The sequence below is a fragment of the Juglans microcarpa x Juglans regia genome, chromosome 2S (assembly GCF_004785595.1).
Source record: "Juglans microcarpa x Juglans regia isolate MS1-56 chromosome 2S, Jm3101_v1.0, whole genome shotgun sequence".
NCBI classification, from domain to species: Eukaryota; Viridiplantae; Streptophyta; class Magnoliopsida; order Fagales; family Juglandaceae; genus Juglans; species Juglans microcarpa x Juglans regia.
The window spans coordinates 24,488,581-24,513,313 of NC_054597.1; the positions used below are offsets into that span (position 1 = coordinate 24,488,581).

The window sequence follows — 24,733 nt, forward strand, 5'->3', positions numbered from 1 at the left end:
GGTTGAAAAAGGAGAATAATTTTGAATTAATATTCAGCATAAAGAAAACAATACATGGTTCTTGTTCCCTTATGAGGGGTGTCTATAACAGAATGCGTAAACATACTACTTCAACTATTGTAGACCAACTGGTCCCCACCCTTGAGAATATTCCTAGCTACAACCAATGAGAATATTACTATATTAAACAACTAAGATAATAAAAGGTAAAATAATAGTCTTCTAGAACATGGTCCTTTATGCAACGTTGGTACGATCCGCACCCTTGATCTAATCCACAACTCAGGTTTCTCTCTAACTTCAATTCTATCTCATTCACTTCACTAGGGCACCCTCAGACTTGTTACAGTATCACTATCCACATTAGCAATTTCAGCATTCTTGTTTGCTTGTGGATGGGTGGATGTGATTTTAATCTCCTCTGGGACCATTGTATTTGTATCGTCTGATGTAGATTTAGCGTGCCCTATAATCAGTTTTGGATTTGCCTCTTCACTGGTAGACCTTCATCATCATTTTCATACCTCTGAAGATAAAATTTGTTAGTATCAGAATCAACTATTTAATGATGTGTAACTTAGGAGTGTAATTAATTCGGTTCGGTTTTGGATATACTGTTGAACCGAACTAGTCTAAGTCAATATTGGAATTCTAAGAACGATCCTCTCATCCAAGGAATTAGATTTTTTGGTTTCTTCGACTTTTTGGACTTTTTTGTTGTGTTGATTTATTTCTTTGACTGAAATGAATAATTATTTTAGCCCAAATATGAGTTTTAGAGCTAAAAACATTATTTTCAGCTCAAAATACATGCGTATGAACTTAATAGGTACTTATAATACATATATACATATATATATATATGCATTATACTTATATCATATTCTATATGTAAGTATATAACTTAATATTTAAGGATAAATAATAACATGTTAATAACTCAATATTAATATTCATGTTTAAGAGTAAGTTTATGTTAAGAAACCATAAATAATAAGATAAAGATTTCATATTATATTTTGATTCGATTTGGTCCAATTTGGTTTTCAAATTATAAAAATCAGAACAGTTCGACTGAATTGGTATTGAACCGGTCGGTTCGACTTGGTCCGGTTGGTTTGCTAGTTTTTTCTTTCAGCCCTAGATGTGTCATCTCTTTCCAGAATTTGACCATCAAATTCGGTCAAAACATTAGAGAGAATTTCAATTGCAAATCGTATGGATTTGATGAGGTTAAACACACAGAAATTAATAATATGTAGTTATGTACCTCAACATTTGTAAGATCTACATCATCAAGGAAGCTAATGAATTCCCTGAAGTTCTCTTCTGTAGGGTGATAATGACCACTGTATGGCCAAATTCCCTGAAATATTATGGTAAATAGTTAAAGTTGCATATTTAAGTAGAAGTTCAACAAGCTGTTAACAAATACAAACATAGGCATCCATGAGAATTGTACCTCAAGAACCCCATCGTGGGCCACTAATCTTCCAGCTGCTGTTGTGGCACCCCCGGCCAGAAAGCTCGAATGTTCAAACACACCTTTCTTCTTCTGACCCACATACAAAGCTCTTGTTGTGCTAAGAACAAATATCCACTCAGATCCTTCCATGGTTTCAAGGAGAAGTCCACTTTGTCTGTAAACAAGTTTCCCATCTTCAACAATTACTTCATATGCTTCCCTTTCTTTTTGAAGTTCCAACATAACAAAGATCATATTCCACATATACATCAATTAATGCAACATGCATTTGTATATCAGAGAGTTAAATTGCAGGTTAGTTCAGGAATACAACGTACAGGTCCAAGATATTTGATGCATTGGCGTTGCAGAACAGCCCTCGGGCATTCATCGAGGCTTATTTCTTTCCCATCTCCAACATCCAGCCTTCATTTCAGAGAACAGTGAGTAAATAGAATCAAGATATAAGATCTCAATCTCTAAATTATTTTCAACGGTCAAGGATCAACCAAACAGAGTAAACAGAAGGAAGGGTTCCTAAAGGAACTACTTACCAATAGAAGAATGGTTGAGTACTCTCACTTTGAAACCATACATCATAGTACAAGTGGAGATTGTGCCCATACCTATGTTTTGGGTCAATCTGGAGGAAGAGATAAAAATGAAAGGAGTTTGATTAGATCACTGGATCGGTTTGTTGAATAAGATAAAGGGTATAGTCGCATGATGTTAGCTTCAACCCTTCTTTGAATTGAACCATACAGAAAAATTAAAAATGTCATGGAGCAAGTTCAAAGTCAATTTTGACAACAATGATGTACCCAAGTGTCAATGAACCTTTCCCATTTTGATACGCTTGATACAACATCAAACCAAAGTAGTATCCTGATCATTGAATCTCAATATGATTTTTGGGTAAAAGCATCTAAAAATGTTTGAGAACTCACAGCTTCAACCCAGTATTGCAGCGCCAGTTTTTGAGCCTTCTCATCCTTGGACAAGCCCTTTCCCACCTGCACTCAATAATTAATCTCTTGATTTCTGGGCCTTCTTAATTTTTCTATTAGTAACTCTTCTTAATCAATATCCAAATAATTCTCCAGTAGATCAAGAAGATATAAATTCACGTTATGCAGAAGCTTGGAATTCTTATGGTGTACAAAATTCAAATACCTTGGCTGCTCTAATCTTTGCCCTCACCCACCTTGAAACAGCGGTTTCTGGTTTCTCAACATTGAAGAATGACACAAAACACTGCTTTAGATCAGCAAATTCCAATGCTTTCCTCCTACTCATGGAACCAAGTTCTCAAAATTCAGAATTCAAGAAACATAAGAGAATTCACTATGTAGATAGCGCTGCGAGAAACTAACCATAGCTCCTCCACAACCACTGCACAATCTGCAAGGTTTCTTCAAGTCCTGTAACTCTTGTAGACCTTTTGGAGCTTAATCGCAACAGCATCGAGCTCATTCACGGGTCTCGGCGAGGAAAGTAGAGCTGGTTCAGGAAGAGAAATGGTTAGGAATTGGTTTATATTTCAATACATTGTAATCAATCACAACATTTTCGGGTTTGCAATCACTTAAATTATTAGTTCTCATCTTACTACAACTATCTGAGAGGTTCATGGTTGCTGAATTCTGAATCGGTTTTCTTAAAGTTGTCTGTTTTCGAAGCCGCACGAACTGTAACACCCCGTTCCCGAAAAGACATTTTAAAATTTTCGAGGAGCCAGTGTGCTACTACTAAACTTGAACTTAAAACGTTTTCTTTTTAACAAAGCACCAGATGCGAAACATTTCCATAAAATAACAAACTTCAATAAATATTGAAAATTCAAAATAAGGTCTGCGGAAGCACTTATGAAAAATAAGGAAGTCTCATGTGCTTATCAAAATAATTTATTTAAAACTTAGAACCATAAAAATAATCATAACATAATCTGTCTAGGCCTCTGTCTCGCCTCCCTGGGTCAAGTTCTGTCCTGCAGTCTCGTCTTCATAAATGTCATCACCTGGGGTGGTTTAAAAACATAAAAACAAACTAAAATAAGTCGAATACTCAATAAGCAACACATCATACAGTAAACATAATAAACATAAGGTTTCTAAAAAAAAACGTGCATATTCATAAATACATTCATAAATAACATGACATAAACATTAACTTATCTTTCACTTGTCATAGGCCGTTACCCACTGTTGACCCCCGTGAGTTAGGGTTAGCGAATCTAAATAGATTCCGATTCCGCCCGTGGCCGCAGGTTGTGGAATCCATACATAAGGAAGATAATACTGGGTGCACTACCAGCATGCACGACCTGGCAATGCAATATGCCCATAACATAGGTACCGTTTTCATATCATAACATAGGCCGTTACATATTTTATCAAATCATACTTGCATACTTGACATTTCATAGATTTCAAAAGAAATCACATACATATCATATCATAGATTTCAAAAGAAATCACATACATACTTGTCATATCGTATCATAGATTTCAAACGAAATCGCATTCTTTCATAAACGTCGTGATACATGTTTCATCGCATAAAAGTCATGATTTTTCATAAATATTTTACAAAATAACTCTCTCATAAAATCATGCATTTCCTAAATAATTTTATGAATAATCTTTCACATAAAATCATGACTTCTTCATAATTTTATCATATTTTGGGTACGTAAAAAGGAGCTTCCAATAAAGGGCATACATGCATAATATCTTTTATAAAAAGACAAACAGCTCACTGTACATACGCGTAAGGATATGATCATGCTACTTACCTTGCAATGCTAATCCACTATTTTCGGCAAGAAATCGGTCGCCTATAAAATAAACACGTATTTTACATAAATTTCTAATTAAACAAGTGATTCTATTTAAAAACCTAACTACTAAAATAATCTATATTTTCTAAACCTAAACACTTCCTGACACTAAAATATCCTTACCCGTTAGTCTTAAATAAACAAGGATATTTTTGGAAAACAACATACTGTACATGGGCATTTTGGGAAAATAAAAAAAATAGAGGGGCATTTTTGTAATTTAACTAACCAAAAAAAAAATTGATTTACGGTTTGCATGGATTCGAGTTGGTTTTACGCGTCAAAGGAAATGCATGCAATCGGGTTGGGGGGTGCGATGCTCACCGAGAGAGGAAGCTGATGCGCGGCGGCTCTGGGTGGCTGGGGAAGGACCGGAGACGCGACTGGGTTCTCTGGGCAGTGGTGGTATGACGCCGAGAGGAGGAGAGCGGGAGTTCAGTCAAGCCGTAAAGAAACCGAGAGAAAGAGGGGGACGACGACGGTCGTGGCTTACCGGGACGGAGTGGGTGCCACTGGGTTGTGCTGGCCGGCGGTTTCTGTGTCGTCTGAGAAGGGGTTCGGCGCCTCTTGAGGTGGCTACCGTGGAGAAGGTGACTGCATGCTCTGTTTCGGACGTGCAAAAACAGTGTGCGTCCGTAGCAGCTACGGCGTGCCTTGGCGGCTGAGGGTGGTCCGATGTATTCTATGGTGGCCAGTGGTGGCGTCGGCGTGTTCTGTGGCTGAGGGTGGCTGGGCTGTGGCTCACGGTCGGAGAGCTCAGTGCTCTGTTTTTGGGGGCTTAAACAGGGGAGAATGGCAGCGGGTTGATGGCTTTTCCGAGGGCAGGCCGTGCAGGTGGCTCTCGATTTCTTGTTTCCTGGACGTGGCCTGGAGGCCGTGCATGAAGTGGGGGCAGCGACAAGGGGATTAGGGAGTGCGGCTTGCAGCTTGGGTTGGCGTGGAGGGAATCATAGTGCGGCGTGGGGAAGAAGGCATGGGTTTGGTTTCGGCTTGAGGCTGGTTGTTCACGCTGGAAATCGACGCTCGGACTGGACACAATAAGCCTCTATATATAGACCAATGAAAACCCTAGATAAAGATAAAAGAAGAGACGTGCATGTGCATGTGCATGTGGGTGGATAAGGTTTGGTGCGTGTTTCAAATTCAAGAAGAAAAAATCCGGTAGAGAGGAGTTGTATTATGAAGAGGATTCATGGGTTTGGAGGGAAAATAATAATAATAATAATGGAGATTTAACTCTAGGTTTATAAAAAAATCATCTGATAATTTGCTTTAACTCATAAAAAAAATTTTATCAGTAATTTATTTCTAAATAAAAGATCGGGCCGTTACACGAACACCTTTGGAAGTTAAAACTGATGTTGTATATAAGCCAAACCGATAGATTTACAAGCACCAAGAAAGTAGTCAATATGTGAGGCAAGTGAACACCTGCCCAAAATGATCAAGAAGTTTAAATTAGCCAACTCAAAATGAAATTATAGGTGAAAAAAAAAAGAAAATAGAGAAGGAATCATGCATTGGGAAGGCAAAGAGAGAAGAAACAGACAGGCAAGGAGGCAAGATTTCCAGCAACTGTAAAGATTAATGATAAATTTACCAGCAAAATAGGTATCAAGTTAAGATGTCCTTAGTCTTAGTTTCAAACAAATTCTAAATGGTTGAATCAAACAACAATCCACCAATGTAGAAGCTGCTAGATGTGTACGATTCTTGAGCAGGAAACGTTGCCTGGCTTGGCTTGTATATATACCCATTTTTTTTAATCTAAGATTCTAAAGCAGATTAGACCGAAGGGAAAAGCTTCTTTGCCTACCTATATTGACCGCTTTAGTTGACTGTTAGTAAAAAATATATATATTTTTTACTTAGTGATTAAGAAAGTGATTTTAAGTGTATTGGTATATTTTTTTATTCTTTAAAAATATTTAAAAATATTAAAAAAATTTGAAAAGAAAAAAGTTAAAAAATAAAAAATAAGCCTGGGCAACACGCCCAGCGGTAAACGCTGGGCTGCAGAGTAGCCTTGCCCTTAGACTGAAATATATGGCCGTGAGTACTCTTTTCGAGAAAAGATAATTTATTTATTGAACATGAATGCAAGTATGTCGCTTGAGTTTATCCATTTTCTTTGACCGCTCATGTATTTATTTATTTATTTTTACTTAATGATTAAGAAGGTAACTTTTAGTATATTGGTGTATTTTTTTTAATTTTTTAAAAATATTTAGATATGTTAAAAAAATATGAAAATAAAAAGATGGAAAAAATAAAAAGACAATTTTGTGCTGGGCGGCACGCCCAGCTGTCATTGCTGGTGGCAGCCTAGCACTACTCTTATTTATTTTTCCTTTGTGAAGTATAAACCGAATGAAACATTAAACTAGAAAGAATTAAACCATGTATATAAGAAGATGCCACAAAAAAAAAAAAAAATACAAGAATTTTGACCATAAATATTACATTCCAGAAGAGCATGCACCAAATATTATACATTGTGTTTCAAACCCAAATTAGAAATATTAAAATTTTGCATGAGTAATAAGAAGCAACCTCAAATAAAATGATGTAAGGACTACGTGCAGTAGCTTTGAGGTTGAAGGAGAAATGATTTCCATGACCTTTTGGATAGGAATAAGGTAAGTTTGACCATCGACTGTCTTGATAAGTTGGATAGGAATAAGATAAGTTTGACCAAGTGGTCTCCCTTTGTGAAAAATAGGTGGAAGCCATACTTTTGACTTAAGATCCCTCTTTTTCTTTTTTGTATTTTAGTTTGTTAATTTGGGAAGATTGTAGGGGACTCTCACTCCATTAAATCTTGTATCTTGTAACCGCTAGTTTATCTATGAATGTTCTACTTTGTTGAGAAAAAAAAGAAGTTAGATCTCGATCGAGTCCAGAGTTAAATAAAACAAAGAAAATATCCGCATACTAAATTTAGCTTTGATTTCTTTTGTTTTTGTAAAAAACAAGAGATGATCTAAAAGTGATTAAAAATGTGTAATTTATAAAGTGAAATGAAAGTGAATAGTAGTGTGGCATGTCCGTAGCATTCTTCAAAATAAAGGGAAATGATTTATGCTGTCATAAGGTGTACAAGTTTAGTGCAATACTCATTTTGAAAAAAAAAAGGTAAATAAGATATTCGTATAAAAAAAATATACTTTTTAATGATGAACTCTATTCTTTTTAAATAAAATATACGAGACTTGTACACGCTAAAACTTTATATAGTATTGCTCTAAAATAAAATGATGTGCAAGAAGGTGTAGATGGGAGGCATAGAAAAAACATTAATAACACATGACCTATTAATAGATCAGTATACATAGAAGAATGCAACCTCAAATGAGGATTAATATTCAAATGATCGAGACCGTATGTTTGAAACTTTTTGCCCATCACTTGCATAAAGTGATGCATGATTACAAGGCTACCAAACACAACATACCATGTGTACAATTGAATTAAGGGGACATCTACATTTATTAGTTGGATTGGGTAACATGTTACCTGCCTGCACAGTTTGCTGGGCTCGTAGGTAGGGCTAGTTATCATGGCCGGGCAAGCGGGTGGGGTTTCAAAAAAATTATTTGAGCGGGCGAGTGCGCGTAGGAACATGCACCAATCTGCCAAGTCTTGGCTCAACTTAGCTCTTGATCTTCACCTCTTTATCAATCACAATTTGTCGATGCTATTGCTTGGCAGTACCATTACGTGATTGTCCTACAAACCAGCTGTTTTTTCTCTCTCTCATCTATATTACTTAAATTGTAACCTTGTTGTAAACCAGTTGGTGGGGTTTCCTGTATCATTATTCTTGATTAATACAAATGTTAGAAAATATATAAAAATATAAATTAATCCATATACGTTTATAGGGGATGTTTGATGAATAAGATAAGATAATAATTTTGTAAATAGTAGTAAATGTAAAGCAACCAACTAATGTTGAGTTGTCTAACATCAACAACTAATCCACAATTACAGACTCTACGATTGACGTCTCCACAATCATAGATGCGGATTAACTCCATTCTAAGAATTCATTTGTACATACCTTATTTGTTCTAAGCCTTGTATGTAAAGTTTCCTTGTGTATATCTTGACATAAATGTAATGTGTTTATAAATAATAAAATCCAAATGTTATGACAAGTTGTCAAAGCACATTTATTTTTATGGTATCAGAGCCTGCTACAGGATGAATAAGAGCCCACACTACTTGCCCTGTGACAAGGACCAGAAAAAATAATGATATGCATGTGAGGGAGGGTGTTGAGGAATAATCATATATTCCCTGTGGACAAGGTCTTGGGTATGTTTATAAGGAATGAACTATCATCTCTTGTAGAACCAATTTTATGAGATGAGTTAGACCCATGAATTTCTTCATGGTATCAAAGCGTAGATTTCATCCAAAGCAGAACAAATTAGCTTTTCTGATTCCATAGTGTAAAACCAGAGTTGGTATTCCGACATTCTTTTCCTGGCTCAACAGGCAAAAATTCTTTTGGGCACGATTCCTTTCCATCCTTGAAACCCAGAAGGCCATGAATATTGAGGGTTCCTTCAACTTGGGAAGACCAGTTTGATAGGTTGAGAGACCATCAAGTTTCACTGAAACATATTGAATCATATTGTTTGGTGGGACAAAGGATGCAGCGGAAGATGACATCGTGGAGTAGGATCGAGCGTTTGCCAATCAAGCTTTGATACCATAAAGAATTCATGGGTCTAACTCTCATAAAACCGGTTCTACAAGAGAGGATTGATCATTCCGTATACACATGCCCAAGACCTTATCCACAGGCAATATGAAATTATTCCTCAACACCCTCTCTCACTTGCTGTCAATGGTCTATGAAATTAAAACTGCCAAAGAAGCATGGGTGACAATATCAAATTGATTTGCATCATCCTCAATCTCAAATGTAAATCAACTAAAGCGACAACTACAAGGCCTACATCAAGGTGGCAAAAGTTGCCCTAAGTTTGTTGAAGGAGCTAATACTCTTGCTGATCAACTAGTAGTCATTGGGAAGCCTCTAACCGAGAAGGATCTCATCTCCCACATCCTTGGAGGACTCAACAATGCCCATACACCATTCATCTCCAATTGTTACTTTGCACAACGAGAAAGGTTAGTATCTCTACTTGATTTTCAATCTAAACTTTTTGCCTTTGAAGCTTTGCTTGAGAATCAATATAGAAACTTCCAAGGTGATCATCAAAATTTTGCTAGACTAACAAGTTTGAGGGAGGAAAAAATGCCAAAAAGAATAAAAACAAAACATGGCAACCACGCTTCAGTACATCTCCACCTCAGAATCGTCTAGCAAACCCTCCTCAACACAATGGGCGTGTCCTAGCTTGGGCAAATGACCTTAATTTTAATCCTCATGCTTGCCAAATCTGCAAGAAAATGAATCATATGGCTCTTGATTGTTTCCACCGATACGATTACAACCATCAAGGGAGACATCCACCACAACAATTGGCTGTCATGGTTGCACATTCCAACTCCCTCCATGAGGACAATACCTGGCTCATTGACAATGGCGCTAATCAGCATGTGATTAGGGATCTCTCCAATCTTCACCTGGCTAAACCATACAATGGAGGTGATAAAGTAGCCGTGGGAAACGGTAATGGTTTACATACTTCACATACTGGTAAATTCACACTACATGCATCTGGCTCAACCCATCACCTTAAAAGTGGTCTACACTGCCCACAAGTTGTTGTCAACCTCTTGTCCATTAATAAATTTTGTCTTGACATTGCTTGCTACTTTGTACTCACTGGTTCTCATTTTTATGTGAAGGACATCCTCATGGGTCGAACGCTGCTAACAGGATGGAGTGAAAGAGGGCTATATCCCATCCAAGTTGATCGTCATTCCATCTATAAATTTTGTACCCATGTTGCTCTCCTAGGTGTTCGCACAATTTTAGATGTTTGGCATGCAAGGCTCGGACATCCTTCCTTGCAAGCCACCTAAAGTATCTTAAAAACTTATGCCTTACCTACTTCAGGACCATCTAACTTAGATCATATGTGTGAACCTTGCCTTATGGGAAAGGCCAAGTAATTACTGTTTGGTGAATCCTCTCGAGTTTCTTCTTCTCCTTTAGATCTTGTGCATTCGGATGTATGGGTGTCACCAATAACATCAAATGAAGGTCATCGCTATAATGTGTTTTTCATAGATGACTTTTTGAGATTTACTTAGTTGTATCCTATAAAAAATAAATCAGAATTTTTCTCGTATTTTATGCACTTTAAGTCTCTTGCTGAAAACCGGTTCTCCACTAAGATCAAACAATTACAAAGTGACAATGGTGGTGAGTATCTTTCACATCAATTTCAAGAATTCCTACGAACTTGTGGCATTCATCAACGTCTCTCGTGCCCTTATACCTCACAACAAAATGGTATAGCCGAGAGGAAATATAGACATGTCATGAAAGTAGGACTTTCTTTTTTAGTACAGTCGCATTTACCTACAAAATTTTGGGTTGATGCCTTCATGACAGCTATATATCTCATAAACAGAACTCCCACACCAACCTTGTCACAAAAATATCCCTTTCAAATCTGTTTGATCAAAAACCAAATTACTATTTCCTAAGAACTTTCGGTTGTGCATGTTACCGCTTGCTAAGGCTTTATACATCACACAAACTAGCCTTTTGTAGAAAGCAATGTGTATTCCTAGGCTATTCCTCTAACCATCATGGTTATCATTGCTTTGATCTTATTTAAAAAAGACCTACATCTCTCGAAATGTGGCTTTCAATGAGCACCTGTTTCCAGCAAAAGCTTGGCACTCCAACACCCCTCCTACAACATCGAATGGCTCCATGACAGGTATGGTCCCTGATCTCACACCCTTTTATTCCCAAGTGCCTGATGAGTCACTCCTTGGACCAACTCTTGATAATGAGCCCCATATAAATGCCGATATCAACCTGCCATCTGTGTCACCTGATATTGACCTGCCACCCATGTCACCTGAAGCAACAGAGACTTCTCCTTCTGATACCCCTCCATCCAATGTTGCCAACACCGAACATATCCCACAAGAAAATCCTCCTTAACACCATATGGTCACTTGATCCCAAACTGACTCCACTTGGCCCAAACAATTTCCCGATTTCAAAATGTTTTATACCTCCAAACATCCCCTGTGTGCATTTACCAATATGCTTAATATTGTTACGCTTGTTACCTTTTCACAAGCTGCTCTATTTCCGGAATGGCAGCAAGCTATGCAATAGGAATATGAATCACTTTTTGCAAATGCAACATGGGACTTGGTTCCACGACCATCTAATTACAATATTATTCAAACCAAGTGGGTGTACAAAGTCAAACAAAAATCAGATGGGAGTCTTGATTGGTATAAAGCTATCTCGTAGCAAAAGGGTTCGAACAAATTGATAGAGTTGATTTTACGGAGACTTTCAGCCTTATTATTAAACCAGCAACCATATCTTGCCCCGTGTGTCTCTAGTCAAAAGCTTTTAGCCAGCCATGGGGAACCTGCTGAAGACGTGACTTCCTACAGGCAAGTTGTGGGTGCCCTACAATACTGCACGTTGACCCGACTAGAAATTGCATATTCAGTCAATCAACTTTGCCAACACGTCATGCTCCCATTGAGATTCACTGGAAATCAGCCAAAAGAGTTTTAAGGTACCTCAAAGGCATAGTTGATCATGGTCTCTATTTCAGCAAGGGACACTAGGACTCACTGCTTACTGCGATGCAGATTGGGCTGGAGATGCCACAGACTGGCGATTAACTACAGGGTACAATATACTTTTTGGTCTGTGCCTTGTGTCTTGGTGTGCTAAGAAACCATGTGTAGTCGCTCGATCTAGTACTGAGTCTGAATACCGGGCACTTGCAATGGTGGTGGCTGAATTATACTTGATACGGATGTTATTAAAAGAGCTTCATGTTCCATTGCTTTCTCCTCCCACTGTGTGGTGTGATAACCAGAGTGCTCTTGCTCTTGTAGCTAATCCCGTCTATCATGTTTGTACGAAGCATATGAAGGTTGATTTACAATTTATCCGTGAAAAAGGTGTTAATGGCGATGTGGAACTCTGCTATATTTCCACGTTAGATCAGATTGGTGATCTTTTCACCAAAGGATTGTCATCTGCTCGATTCCAAATATTGCACGACAAGTTCATGGTGTGTGATCTTCCCATTCGCTTGCCGCGGGGGGGGGGGGGGGGGGGGGGGGGGGGGGGGGGGGGGGGGGGGGGGGGGGGGGGGGGGGGGTGTGTGTAAAGCAACCAACTAATGTCGAGCTGTCTAACAAAGTTCTCCACGATTGACGTCTCCACAATCACAGATGTAGATTGACTCTATTCTAGGAATTCATTTGTGCATACCTTATTTGTTCTAAGCCTTGTATGCAAAATTTCCTTGTGTTAATCCTGACATAAATGTAATGTGTCTATAAATAATAAAATCTAAATGCTATGACAAGTTGTCAAAGCACGTTTATTTTTAATCAGGTGGTTTGTGGATAATAGTTTGATAGTTTGAGTTAAATATTTATTGAGTTTTAGAAAATGAGAGGAAAAAAATTGAATAAAAAAATTATAAAATTAAAATATTGTTATAATATTATTTTTTAATATTATTTTTGTTTTAGAATTTGAAAATTTTGATTATTTATTTATTTTTTGTTTAAAAATTTAAAAAAATTATAATGATTAGTTTGATACTATTTGTATTTGAATGATATTTAAGAAATAAATAAAATAGAATAAGATGAGATGAAATGTAAGTAATTTTCAAACATCTCTATTTGTTGCAATCTATGGTATATATTTAATATTGAGGGAGTCGTCCACGTGATTGACGAAGATCGTGCAAAAAAGGAACACATTTGACGTGTTGAAAATGGAGGCGGCAATGTTAAACATTTATCTTTGACTATTCTCAATGTGGAAGTAGAAGTCATCGTGTTCATGAATCATCATGAGTCATTAATTCGATGTTTGGGTGGATTTATTTAATGGTGACATTACAGCCACCGAGAATCCTTTTCAAATTCTCCCTTAAATATTTTGAAAAAAAAAAATCATAATTTCATTAAAAAAATATTTACTTAATTATTAAATAAAAAAAAATATCAGAATCTACCATCAAAACCCATTATCAGGATTTAAAATATTTAAGATGCGTTTGGATATTGAAGTGAGTTGAGTTGAGTTGATAAAATATTATTAGAATATTATTTATTATTATTATTATTATTTTGAGATTTGAAAAAGTTGAATTGTTTATTATATTTTGTGTTGAAATTTGAAAAAGTAATAATTATGAGTTGAGATGAATTGAAATAAATTGTGTTTCTAATATTCCCCTTTATTTAATATACAAATTACAATTACAATAACCTATGCCTCTTGGCTTCCATTATCAATCCAATTATTTGAACAACGGAGAACCATATGGTGTTTAATGGCTTGCCTATACTCGTTGGACTCAATTCGTTTATTAAAATATCAATTCACAAACTTGAAATTATGGTCTATTATTAAACAATAACACTATTATAAAATTCGACTCGATTACAATTTAGATTTCGAGCGAGTTCGAGATAGATTTTCTACAAAATCAAGCCTAATTTAAACTAAATTTTATAGCTTGACCCTCATATGGGCTAAGCATTAGTCGAGACTATTTAATATTCGAGCCGAGTTTGGATAGTCTCAACTCGTAGACTCGACTCGAATACAACTTTAGACAACATCTAGTATGTGTACAAAACTCGAGCTTAGACATCTTAGAATTCTTATTCCAATTATAGGGTATAGAGTAGGAGGAAGATATATATATATATATATATATATATATATCAATCCCACAAAACTTATCGTTAATTGAATAATTTTTTAGACAACATTAAATACTTAGTAAATGTCGAGAGACCCATTTTACATGTATATCATTTTTCTACTTTGGGCCTTAGATTTCCGGAATACTAAAACATCAGACAATGTACCATATTTTTGCATTCTTAACTTGTCAAGAAAATCGACGGTCAAAATTTTGTAAGATATCCCCATATTTGTCATCTGTAAAAACTTTAGAATTAGAAGAATGTGCTATATATTTCGTGGGAAGATCTACTTCTCTCATGTTAAAAGGATAAGGGCTACTGATTAGAGAAATTATGATTAGAATGATGACCAAAAACGGTAGACAACATTGTCAGCGTAGCAGAAGAATAACAAACAACGAAAAAGCTAATGTCGTCGAGAGTGGGTCCCGATGAAATTCTCCGGACAATTTTTTTTTTAATAATTATGAAGATATTTTTTAATCATATTGTAAATTAGTTTAAAAATAAAAAAAAAATAAATGAAACAAAGAAAGACATTTGGCCTTATCGACAATCATCCTCGAACTACACCCTCGATTAGCTAAGCACGACTAAACAAACAATAGTCGGTCTACAGAACCCATATAGATAAAGCACGTCGGATTAATTGTTAGAAGAGAAATTAATTGTACAAACTTCAAATAGATAATTACAGTACATGATTATGTAAAGAAGTAAATCTCATATTGAAAAAGTGCAAATAAATGATTCTTTTTGGTGACACTCACTTTTTTAAAAAGATCTGTATGAAACTTATCTATTTGACACTTGTACCTATCATTAGTCTAAAAAGAAGGCTGTTTTGACTCTATTGTGTGCAACAAAGTTGGCACATCGATGCATCTCTTATAAAACTATCGTGATGCTAAAATGGGAGGCAACATGGGCAACATGGGCTGCGTCCAAGTTTTACTATCATTACGTACACGGCCTACCTTCAACAAATCAATATCATTTAATTGAAGACTGGACCAAAATGAGTTGAAAAATACATGTTGTGTTAGCCAAGTAATCAAGACAACATCTTTGACTCCATAGTTTAGTGGGAGAGCTGGATACAACTATATATCAAGAAGACAAAAGGACAAATCAACGAAGGCACCAAGAAAATGAAAAGGCAAGGTACGTACGCTGGATAATGAAGTGGATCCCTTGTTACACCTCATAATTTCTAGGCCTCGAAAATGTTTTTAACGAGTTATTAATTAAGCCCTTACAATAAATTAAAAAACGAATACATACCAATTAACTACATTGCTAATTTACCCCTTAATACTTATAGTCTTGGGTGATAAATTTGGCAACCTATTTCTTTTGCTTTTCATGTTGGATAATTTTACCCAACGGAAGCCTAAGGTACGGTTTGGTTTCAGAGTTGAGACGAAATCATCTCAACTTACTTTATATGAAAAGACACTCTCACATCCAAGCGCTTTGTTTCACTTTATGAGATTGAAAACCATCTCCCTTCACTAACGACAAATGGTCTGTCATCCTGAAGCTTTTGCAGACGAAAGGACAACAGAAGTGAGACCACACTGCTCCAATCTCTGGGTTTTTCAAGCCCCTCCCCCTCACTAGAACCATTAACACACCTCACATCCCTTTGGCATGGTGCAGTGCCATGGATTGGACCACCGCGCATGGATGCTCGCAATGATGGAGTCCATTGAGCGGGCAAGAAGCTTGCCTACTGTGGTGAGGTGAGAAAATGGCCATGGTAGCAAGTAAGCATGTTGTGAATGAGGGAGTGTGGCGATGAGATGGTGTGGCGAGGGCCTTCCATGGCTGAGGAGTGCCTTGGCCACTTCGTGGGCAAAAAGCTAATGGCCGAGGGAGGTTGGCGAGATCCTCCATCCTTGGGCAAGAAGCTCGTGGCCAAGCGACTATCGTTGCCCATCATAGAACTGGGCGAGGACCTACTGGGCCAAGGAGGCTTCTTGTCACACCAAGGAGCTTGTGGCGAGGTCCACGGCCAGTCAACTCGTTCCGTGGTTGGGATCTAGAGTCCATTACTGTGTGACTAGTGGGGAAGGTCCCACCGACACTTTTTGTTGCCAGAGACCATCACATCGGTGATAGAAAATGTTGGCATGTCTAGTTGTAGCCCCTAGCAACCTCAGTAGGTCGTGGGAAGTTGGCGGTGACTGCGTGGCCTGAGAAGCCTGGGCGGTGTCCGGCGGTTGACGGACACCTTGCCAATGACAGAAATAGCCATCCTGGTGTTGGCCGGTGGTGACCTTGCCCACCCACGGACGCCCAATGTGTACCTGTTGCTTGCCGTGAGTCTCACGGATGCACTCTATGTTCATGGCTACCATGGCTTGAGGCCACGGCGAGCACGACCTCCATGGGTCAGTGACCATTCCTACTGTTCAGAAGGCACCGAGCTCACAAGCTACCGGTAGCTAGATCGGGCTCACGGTTGGATGACGTGAGCCACATGGGTGCACGTAATCCGTATTCCACTATGCATGCCATTCACAGTGGTGCATGTGCTACGTGCATAGTGGAACAGTTAATTTATAAATTACTATTAATTATTTGTGAGACCCACATCTATCAAGTTACTTATTACAAACACTATGCAATAATTGGTGGGACCCACATCTATTAAATCTTTAAAAAGTTAAAACCATCTCATCTCACTTCTTAATCCAAACACACAAAATTTTCAAAAACCATCTCATCTTATCAATCTCACTACTATTCATAAACCATCTTAACTCATATCATCTTATCTCACTATCCAAATGGAGCAGTTAAGTTCGAGAAAGCATCTACACAAAATGAGATATGTGAATAAGAGTAGCATATGGTTAATTATTATATGGATAAGCAGATACAAGGAAACTAGTGCCGGCTGGTTTAGATTCAATAATCACTTCAACTCATCTAATCATTATGACCTTCTTAAATTTTTACACAAAATATAATAAACAATTCAACTTTTTCAAATATCAAAATAATAATAATATTAAAAAATAATATTCTAACAATATTTCATTCAACTTTCAACTTTCATCTCAACTCATCTAATCTCAATTCATTATCCAAACCGCACTTAAGAAATAAGGCATACATATTGAGGTTAGAGTTTCCAAGCAATTTTAATAAAAGGTCATATTTTAAGGTAGTTGTCCGTGCAATGAAAAGATAGAAATAATCTTACACAATATCTTACCGAGCATCCCATGCTCAAAACTTGAGCATATGATTGCTAACCCAAGTTCTCCAAGTCCCCCAGTTTTCATTCATTAACATGTACCACGTTATCTCTTAAAAATGACTGTTCACACACCCTGACTCCCTTTATCGCAACACAAGTAATGAACACGGATGTGACTTCATTGAGCAATGCATGGCGTCGTGCCCCTTACTTGACCATAGTGTTCTCTAGCCTCCGCCAATAAAGAGGCAACGATGTTGACCCGAGAGTGTTACCATTTCGCTCAAACGTGTTGTTCACCCAATGACAACCCATGAAATGTTACTCAATTCTTATACACTTTCGAGTAATTAGAGGACCTCCATCAGGATAATGTCACATCTCGACTTGGGATTGTGATTCACACATATACCCATATGCTCCTCTTTTGTTTATAAAAAACAAGCATACACTTTACAAAAATATAATATCTCGTTTAAAAAAAAACAAGCAATACAGTCTAAAAAGACGAGCCTTTACATAGAGATAATTCCCCAAAATAATGTACAAACCATGGTAAAGAATTGGCCAGCAACTGAGTGAGGCAAAATCAGAGAGTCCATGTAATGGCCTTTTCCTCAGGATGTAATAACCAAACGAAAAGAACAACAGTAGTCCCGAAAACAATGTCGCGGACACATAGATTGTCATCCATGTAATCCAAAGACAGAGGCCCAACTTATATTTTCTCTTTTACTAGATTGAGACGATAAGCTTAACGAACAGATTGCATGCATATGACACAATCATTTTTCACCCATTGTAGGAGCTATCAAAGATAATACTTACCTCGAGCACTGGTATTTATTGTCCAGTCGTTGATGCTCAGAACTCCAAACCCAGTTTGCTGCTACTATCCTGGCATGTGAGCCTAGAACTTCTCGACGTGGAGGGTGCTTTTTGGGTTGAACGAGGGAGTGTGTGTGTGTGAGAGAGAGAGAGTGAGAGAGGTGGAAGGAGAAGGAGATTTCGGTTCTCTGAGAAAGAGAGAGACATCAATCAACGAGAAGATGGGGTGAAATGGTGCGGCTTAAGCTCTAAGGGTTACGAATTTCTTCTCTGGGGTGGGGTTAGGACATATGATAGAGAGAGAGAGAGAGAGATTTTGCATTTTATTTATCCCATTTTGTGTAGATGTTTCCTCAAAATTAACTGATACATTTAGTTATTTGACTCGGGTTAAAGTTGATTTATTCATGATCTCAGAATCGACCAACTCAAATGATCAACATGAAATGTCACCTCTAATTTTTACGATACGAGCCTTTAATTTATATGTGTGTTTTTTTTGTTTTTTGTGCAACTTTATGTAATTTCTCCCCTACCTTGTACTCTAGTGGTAACAATATATAATACAATCCGTAAATTTAATATAAACACTATATGAAATAAGTTGATTTGAATTTGATATAAATGACTTTGGGTCAAAACATGTTGACTTCATATATAAGTCGTGGTTAATAAACGAATCAGCTGTCGAACAACCAGCAAAACCCGCAATCAACCAATATAATACAAAAATTATATTATCAAATTCTATAAATGTTTAGTTTTGTATTCCTTTATTGTTGCTAGGATGTAATTTTAATATTATTAAGACTACTTATTTATTTTATGGAAGTATGAATTTTCTTATAAATTATTGGCTTGAATATTGATCATAAAATATTTTATCATAAATCTAATTGTGATTGTGAATCATTTATATAGTTATCCATGTATTGTATTATATTTGAAATTATATTAATTTGGTCAAATTATAGGTCAATTCAACATATTTACATGAAATAGGTTGAAATATATTGAAACGGGTTAAATAGGCCGTGTTTAAGTTAACGTAATAAAAATGAATTATTAGAACATTGGTATTGGACTCATCAAATGAGTGTCATCTTTAAAATTTGATGAATTTGTGTTTAAAATCAATGCATTGGACTTAGCATACACTAAAATCTTCAACTTTGAACTACAATACATTTAAGTTCATCTTCAAATTTGAAGATTAACTATTCACATTCTATAACCATTATTTTATTTACTTAAATTATTGTTTCTCAATTTTGAGCCACAATATATTTAAGTTAAAAAATAATAATTTAAGTATTAAATTAAATTATTAACTAACATATAGTTAATGAAATTGTAAAATATAAAAAAAATAAATTAAAAATATTTTATAAAAAAAATAATATTATATTATTATTTTAACTAATTCAATGATTAATCTAATGTGGGGTAATAATTAGAAAGGTTTTAAATTTATAAAAAATATACACTTTTCATCAAATTTTAAAAATAAATTTAAAGAAACTAATGCCAATACTCAAACAGTTTTTATGTGAGTTGGATCGTACCACCTGTTATTTATATAAGCCGTGTTAAAGTTTAAAGGAATAATCCGTTTAACTAAACGAGTTGATCCATATAATTTATTGATGATGATCTGACAATACGACCATCTACATGAATTTCCACCCATATTGTACTATTTTTTATTATGAAAAAGAATATTGCCTTTGCTCATGGAAACAAACATTGGAATATGAAAAGAAAAAAAAGAGTATAGAAAGGAGAACAATAATAGAATAAAATATATTTTATAACCTCAACTTTCTGTTTACAAGAAAGAATAATGAAACCCAATGAACCAGAATTGGGAGGGAAAAAAAAAAAAAAAAAAACATATTTGGGCCACTTAAGGCATCTAAAAAATGAATCAATAAATAGTGAGAAAGAAAATAAATTTGACATTAAAATCATGAGGGGAAAAAAAAAAAAAGGAGTTAGCCCCTTTGTACCCCTCATTTGAAGTGTTGTTACCAGATCAAGTGCTCTTGAGCAGCCACTTCCCCCTTCGGTGAATTGGCTTAGTTAGCTGCAGGAATAGGGGTGCGGGGACTCATTGGGAGACCCATGGATGCAAGCCTAGGGGACATCCTAACCTTTGGGCTAGGCCGTGGGGAAGGAATTGGACCGTATTTGTGGAAAGGTCCAGAAGGCAGCTTTGGTGATAGGTTAACTTGTTCTAGTGCTCTCGATTGTAACTCTGTAGGATAGTCACGGACACACCCAATGCGGGGTCCAACCCCTGTTGTCCAGTTGCAAGACAAGGGCTTGGCTGAGGCAAAAACTGGGTTTGTCTTTGTATCCTCTGATTGCATAGATTTAGCACGACCCATAAATGATTCTGGGTTTGGCTCTTCACCAGTGACCTTATATGATATACTGTCATCATCGATTGCACATCTCTGGAGAAGAAAATTGTTGTAGAGATCAGAATCAACCATATCATAATTTATGTATTTGTTAAGGTTAAAGGCAAAGAAATTAAGAATAAGTACCTTTACATTCGTGAGATCTACTTGGTTCTCTTCAAGAAAGATAATGAATTCCCGGAAGTTCTCTTCTGTAGGGTGATAATGACCACTGTATGGCCAAATAGCCTGAAATATTACGTTAAATGGTTAAAGTTACATATAATGTACATAGAATTAGTTCAACAAGCTGTTAACAAATACAGACATATGCGCGCGCGCATGCATGAAAATTGTACCTCAAGACCCCCATCGTGGGCCACTAATCTTCCAGCTGCCGTTGTGGCACCGCCGGACAGAAAGCTCGAATGTTGAAACACACCCTTCTTCTTCTGACCCACATACAAAGCTCTTGTTGTACTGAGAACGAATATCCACTTAGATCCTTCCACGGTTTCCAGGAGCAGTCCACTTTGTCTGTAAACAAGCTTCCCATTTTCAACAATTACTTCATATGCTTCCCTTTCTTTCTGAAATGCCAACATCAAAAAGGATATTGCACGACTACATCAGTGACATATGTTGTTTGATTTTACATATATATGCGTTAGAGAATGAAACTAGATGTTGGTTTAGAAATAGATCAACTTACTGGTCCAAGATACTTGATGCATTGGCGTTGCAGAACAGTCCTCGGGCATTTCTCTAGGTTTATTTCTTTTCCATCTCCAACATCCAGCCTTCATTTCATAAATCAGCATGTTAATAGAATCAAGGCATAAGATTCCAAATCTCTCTATTCTTTCCAACAGTCAGGCATCAACCAAACAGAGTAAACAAAGGAAGGGGTTTCTAAAAGAACTACTTACCAATAGAAGAATGGTTGAGTGCTCTCACTTTTGAACCAGCCATCATAGTACAAGTGGAGGTTGTGCCCATACCTATGGCGTGGGTCAATCTGCAGAAAAGATAAAAACAAAAGGAGTCTGATTAATGTCATGGACCCATGGGGCAAGTACAAGTCAATTTTGATAACAATAATGTATCCAAGTCTCAATGAAACTTTCCCATTTTGATATTTGCTTTATACAGCATCAAAATCAAAATGGTATCATGATCAATGAATCTCAATATGATTTTGGGTAAAAGCAACTAAAAGAGTTTGAGAACTTACAGCTTCAAGCCAGTGTTGCAGAGCTAGTTTTTGAGCTTTCTCATCCTTGGACAAGCCCTTTCCAACCTATAATCAGTAATTCTTCTTAATCAGTATCCTAACAATGATCCAATAGATTAAGAAGATATAAAATCATGTTATGCAGAAGCTTGGGATTTTAGTGGTGTATAAGCACCTTGGCAGCTCTAGTCCTTGCCCTCGCCCACCGTGAAACAGCAGTTTCTGGTTTCTCAACATTGAAGAATGACACAGAACTACGCCTTAGAGCAGCAAAGTCCAATGCTTTCCACCTACATTATATGAAGCAATCGATTCATCAAACCAAGCTCTCAAAACTCCGGATCAAAGAAACATCCAAATTCACATGTTTAGATAACGCTGAGATAGACTAACCATAGCTCCTCCACAACCACGGCACAATCTGCAAGGTTTCTTCGAGTCCTGTAACTTTTGTAGACTTTTTGGAGCTTAACCGCAGCAGCATCGAGCTCACTTTTGGGTCTCGGAGAAGAAAATACTGCCTGTTCTGGCAGAGAAAGTGTTGGAATTGGTTTGTGTTTCAATCCATTGCAGTTAATACCTATATTCTCCTCGTCTTGAACAAGACTCTTGAATGAAAGACCAGTTTCGAGAACAACATTTTCGGGTTTGCAATCGCTTAAGCGGCTTAAATGATTAGTTCTCGTATTATTACAACAACCCGACAGGCTCAAGGTTTCTGAAACAGTTTTCTTAAAGCTGTCTGTTCTCAAAGTCGCACGTCCACCTTTGGGGCTCAAACTGATGTTGTAGGCCAAACCCATAGATTTACAAGCACCAAAGAAACTCAATATGTTGGAAGGAAAATGAACACCTGCCCAAAATGATTAAGACATTCATATTAGCCCCCAGAGAATGAGATTATACAAAAAAAGAAAAATAGTACAAGGAATCATGTTCATGCCTCAGGAAGGCAAAGGGAGAAAGAAGAAACAGACAGAGAAGAAAGAGGCAAAACTGCTGCTCTTGTACCATCAAAAGCACAACAGCACCAAAAACTAAAACAGATATGAAAATCCACTATGAAGAGTAATGATAAATTTACCAGCAAAATAGGGTATCAAAGATGTCCTCGTTCTTTCAGTCCCGACTGAATTCTAAATGGATGAATCAACCAACAACCCACCCTACGTACAAGCTAGATGAGTATGACTCTTGAGTCTTTGATCAGTTAAGGTTGCCTGGCTTGGCTTATATATACCTTAAAAGGAAACAAGATTTCCAGTAGTTGACGTTCAAACAACGCGTTTCCAACTAGAAAAAGAAGCTAATTTGGTTCAAAACCACGAATGGTTGATTTGATGAATTCAAAGTTTGTAATTCTGGGTACGCTTTTGAAGGTGGGGAACTATTTTTTATAAGGGTCGTGTAACGTGTTCTCATTTCCCCAGAGTACGGACTATAGCGCCAACATATGAGTTCTATGAAGATGGAGATTGAAATGGACGGTCAAAGAAAGTAACCCTCGCGGGTTTCCATGAAAAAACACGAATCTCCAGGACTTGGGATTTCGTTTTGTGTGCATCTCATCAGCAGTCAACAAGTCTTGGGTAATGGCTTTGGTCATGCACGCACGCAGGCACGCGCCTCTTGGAACTTCTGCAGCTTTTTGTAGCAAACTGTTGTGGCGCGTTTCCGCGTGTTCTGTCTTCTCACATACCTTTATGGACCTTTCTGTCAGCAGAGACAGAGACAGAGTTACTACGTACAGTGTCTCTTGGCTCTTCCATTTCTGCACAGTGAGATGTGCATTATCTTGGTGTCATTTATACCTACCGTTCATATATTTAGGCGAATTTTGGAAAAATACTTGAGATGAATGAATTGAGGTAAAAATTAAAAATTAAATAAAATATTATTTTTTAATATTATAATTATTTAAAAATTTAAAAAAATTAAATATTTTATTATATTTTATGTAAAAATTTTAAAAAATTATAATAATTAGATGAATTAAATTAAGATAAATCGAGATAATATTTATATCCAAACAATTTAGAAATGTTGTTTGAAGAGTTAGGTATTCTCAAAATCTCTTATAATTTTTTTTTTATAAATATTATTGAAATATAAAAGATTTTATAAATTTCAAATTTTCATTACAGTTTTTTTTTTTGGATAAAACTTTTTTCATTACAGTTAGCTTGCAAACAAAACATAAAAAAAAAAAAAAACAAAATTTTCAAGTTTTAAAATGAAAATTATATTGAAACAACTTTTTTAACTTTATAATATTTTTATTTAATTTGTTCAAAATTTAATAAAACATTTAAACTTAAATTATTTCACTACTATTCATAAATTATTTTACTATTATTAACAATATTTTCATCTCATCTGATCTCATTATCCAAATATATATGCCTTAGATTTTCTAAGATATTCTCAAAACTTTTCATAATTTTATTCTCGAACATCACTCAAAAAATAAAATATTTTCAATTTCAAATTTTTAACTTTTTAATATAATCAATACTTCATCATTATCTAAGTACAAAATCTAATACAATCTTTTAAATTTTCAAACAAAACACAAAAAAATAATACAATTTTTTCAAATTTCAAAATAAAAATGATATTTGAACATTTTTTAACTTTATAATATTTTTATTTAAATTTTTTTATCTCATTTCTCAAAATTTACAAAAATATTTTAACTCAAACTATTTCAATATTATTCATAAAATTTTAAAATGTTATAAATTTCCAAACTATCCTACTTAGTCTAATCGAGAATTGAAGAGGTTTTGGTCAGTAGGATAATCCATTATTGTCTATAAGACCTCCATTAGGACATGATAATATCAGTGGGAGAAGATGTTCCATGCTGTGCATA

At 36.2% G+C, this 24,733-nt stretch overlaps 1 protein-coding gene and 1 pseudogene across 1 annotated transcript; both read right to left on the reverse strand.

The window, feature by feature from the left end:
- On the reverse strand, nt 1-23,263 carry LOC121253680 (annotated as a pseudogene).
- LOC121253678 (IQ domain-containing protein IQM1-like) lies at nt 20,012-23,107 on the reverse strand. Its single transcript, XM_041153685.1, has 9 exons — nt 22,943-23,107; nt 22,252-22,711; nt 22,034-22,148; nt 21,859-21,924; nt 21,554-21,642; nt 21,337-21,424; nt 20,984-21,214; nt 20,772-20,873; nt 20,012-20,678 (listed from the first exon to the last, which is right to left on the reverse strand). Exons 2-9 carry the CDS (start codon nt 22,659-22,661, stop codon nt 20,298-20,300), a joined length of 1,482 nt encoding a protein of 493 aa, XP_041009619.1. The 5' UTR covers nt 22,662-22,711; nt 22,943-23,107; the 3' UTR covers nt 20,012-20,297.
- Nucleotides 23,264-24,733: the final 1,470 nt, after the last annotated feature.